Source organism: Sinocyclocheilus rhinocerous, unplaced genomic scaffold, assembly GCF_001515625.1.
Source record: "Sinocyclocheilus rhinocerous isolate Xijiao unplaced genomic scaffold, SAMN03320098_v1.1 scaffold2169, whole genome shotgun sequence".
NCBI classification, from domain to species: domain Eukaryota; kingdom Metazoa; phylum Chordata; class Actinopteri; order Cypriniformes; family Cyprinidae; genus Sinocyclocheilus; species Sinocyclocheilus rhinocerous.
Genome location: NW_015658523.1, coordinates 9,315 through 12,333, shown reverse-complemented (window position 1 = coordinate 12,333; position 3,019 = coordinate 9,315). Strand labels below are relative to the sequence as shown.

Genomic DNA, 3,019 nt, shown 5'->3' with positions numbered 1-3,019 from the left:
CCCCCCCCCCAAATGCTCTCAGGTCTTCAGCTTGCTTCCAGTGCGGTGGCCAACAGATGATCCATTCGGTGTTGAGGATGAACAAGAGTGTCTGAGTGTTCGACCCCGTCGAGCTGTTCCTGCAGTCCAAGCCTACGAGTCCTTTAAGGTAGAAAACTGTCTGTAATCATGTCATTCAATACTCATTGATTTTGAATGTGACTTGTATTTTGACCGCTGTTCTGACAGAGTGTGGGACTGAAGGTCGCAACAAATCTGCCTGTCCGAGAACCTCAGTGCCTGACGTATAGAGGCCTGAATTACTACCGCAACTTCTATGGTATGTCCAAGGGTTTAATGATTGTTTTGTTTGCTCTGTAACAGTCTATCTAGGGCTGTTTGTTACTGAATGTTAAAGGGGTCAAATGATGCGTTTTCATTTTAGTAGTACAGTATCCGCTGTTCTCTGCTTGTAACTGGCAGTGAAAACAGTGGTGCCTAAACGCACTACTGTGCTTTCACACTGGCAGCATCACGTGTGACCTTTTACCGCTCTGGGCTGCTTTACCCGATAACGCTGTCTCTTAGCACGCTACAAAGACTCTAAAGGTATGTCTTCACTAAAGGTATACCTATTCTAGGCGGGTTCCCCGAACTATACCTTAGGAGGCTGCTTAAGATATACCTCCTGACGTGCGATGTTACCAGGTGCTGTCCATGGCGGTGGTGCTGAATTGGTTGATATTGATGCCTCGAGTGTTGATTATTCACTATAGGGCCTTTCGCACCAGGAACCTTTTCATAGTACCAGAACTAATTGTGGAACTACCCACTTTTTGGCGTTTTCGCACCGCCGGAACTGGGAGCGATTTTAGTACCGGACTGCCTTTTTCGAGAACCAAATTAGCTCCTACTCCGGAGCAGGGTCTAACCAGCACAACTGGTACTAATCGTGACGTAAGTAGACATTGATTGGCCAAACACGTACGAAAACGCCCTCACCGCCATGACTTAAAATGCCGTGTAAACATTGTCAACTTATTTCGCAAGTATGGAGAACAGCGATAGATGGACGGACACTGAAGTGCAGGCACTTGTAGCAAATGTAGCACTGGTAGTTGTCGTTGGAGATTCTTAGTCCTCCTTCCCGTTCTTTCAATCGCTTTACGTATACGTCGACATTCCATGTCCATTATTGTGAAACCCGCGAGACACAACAAAAACACAGCTCCGATCACAGCGTCCTCCATCCTCCTGTTGTTAATGTTGTTCTTCTTTGTTGAACGCCGCGCACAAATGACAACGCTGTCAACCGGCTTACGTCACTTCTTAGTACACACTCTCGGTGCGAATGCAACCCTTTAAATGGTACTGGGAAATAGTTCGCGCAAAATCGTCCCAGTACTTTAGTACTGTCCATTTAGTTCTGGAACTAAAGTGGTGCGAAAGGCCCTTATATGTAGGGTCTGCTTCAGTGCCTTATGTGAGAAAGTGGTGTTCTTTATAAAAGTGTTGATTTTAAATAAAGACCCGGAACTCTTTCATGTTAGAATGCAACAAACTTGTGTGAAACGTTTACTTTCCCTTTGGAACATGCATCACGTCAGGGAAGAAAACCAAGAAAGAAAAATATACCCAGAGCACCTCCCAGTGGTCACCACATAAAATACAAGGAAAAAAACCTACACGACACACTGCTCAATTATTTAACTGCTTTTAACAGAAGAGAGGAAAAAAAAACACATTGGGCCTACACAAGTCCGCCAGAAAAACATGCAGGTAAGAGTGCTCATTTACTTCACAACCAGAGTTGATTGCCCAGCAGAGTTGATTACCACCTATTGGTGTAAATCACTAATTTATGTTATTGGATGAGCTACTCAAAAGCGCGACACGGGAAACATATAATCAACAGCTACTATGGCGGAAAAAAAAGAAAGAGGAGAGCCGCCAGCAGCTGAATTTCTGGACTGAGAGGGTAGCTCAGAGTTTTTTTTTTTTTATTTCTTTTATTTTAATTTTAAGAATTGCAGTTTAATTGAACACTGGGTGTATTACTTCAGAATTACTTTAGTATAGACTGAGTTGTAAAGAACTGCCAACAGTGATAAGGTATAGCTAATGGTGCTTTTCCACTGCACGGTACGGCTCGGTACGGTTCACTTTTTGGGGGGTTTTCCACTGGGAACAGTACCTGGTACTTTTTTTAGTACCACTTTGGCTGGGGTTCCAAGTGAACCGTACCGTTACCAAAACGTGACGTGTAAACTGCTGATCACGGATTGGCCGGAGAGAATCGTCACTACCTGTGTCACTCAACTTGCGACACAAACACAAAATAACCGCTAGATTTAAATTCGCACAGCCAGCAAAGGATCAAACGCAACTGGTTTGAACGAGCGCACTTCTTTTTTTTTTTTTTCTTTTTTTAAACAGCCAAAAAGTTGTCCGTTGCGGAAGAACAGACGTTTCTCTCGTTGATAGCAGAGGAGCGGATCCAGCGAGAGCTTGATGGGGCAACGCGGAATGAAAAGTTTTTTTTTTTTTTTTTAGGAGTCGTGGTAGTAGAGGCAGCGCAACTATAACGACATGTGAATAATCCCGCCCATTCTAAAGCGGTACTGAACTGCAGTGGAAACGCAAACCGTGCCGTACTGAGCCGAGTCGTACCACACAGTGGAAAAGCACCATAAGAGTGGTCCAGACCAACTTTACGAAAGTATGATTTACAGAAGGTATACTTAACTAAGAACATTTCGGGAAATGCAGATTAACGACAAGGATCGGCTTAAGATATAACTTAAGAACGACGTAGTGGTAAGAAGGTTTCAGGAAACGCAGCCCTGATACATTGTCAAGTCGTGCTTGCAAGGTTGGTGCAGATTGATCAGCATGGTCATCTGCATGTTCAGAATCTGACTTGGGCTTGAAGCTCGTGATTATGGTAAGACAAAGATCTTTGAAAATAGCATACATTGTATATACAGGCACTAATGTTGTAGTACTCAAAACTGGTCTTAAGACTTTTTTTTTTTTTTTT

General features: G+C 43.6%; 1 protein-coding gene across 4 annotated transcripts in view; it reads left to right on the top strand.

The window, feature by feature from the left end:
* Window positions 1–3,019, top strand: part of LOC107722686 (alpha-2-macroglobulin-like) — an 11,970-nt gene that overhangs the window by 4,554 nt on the left and 4,397 nt on the right. For all 4 annotated transcript variants that reach the window (XM_016531153.1, XM_016531154.1, XM_016531152.1 and 1 more), the window contains exons 16-17: window positions 23–148; window positions 229–319. In XM_016531153.1, the coding sequence (XP_016386639.1) occupies window positions 23–148; window positions 229–319 (217 nt within the window). The remainder of the gene's footprint in view (window positions 1–22; window positions 149–228; window positions 320–3,019) is intronic.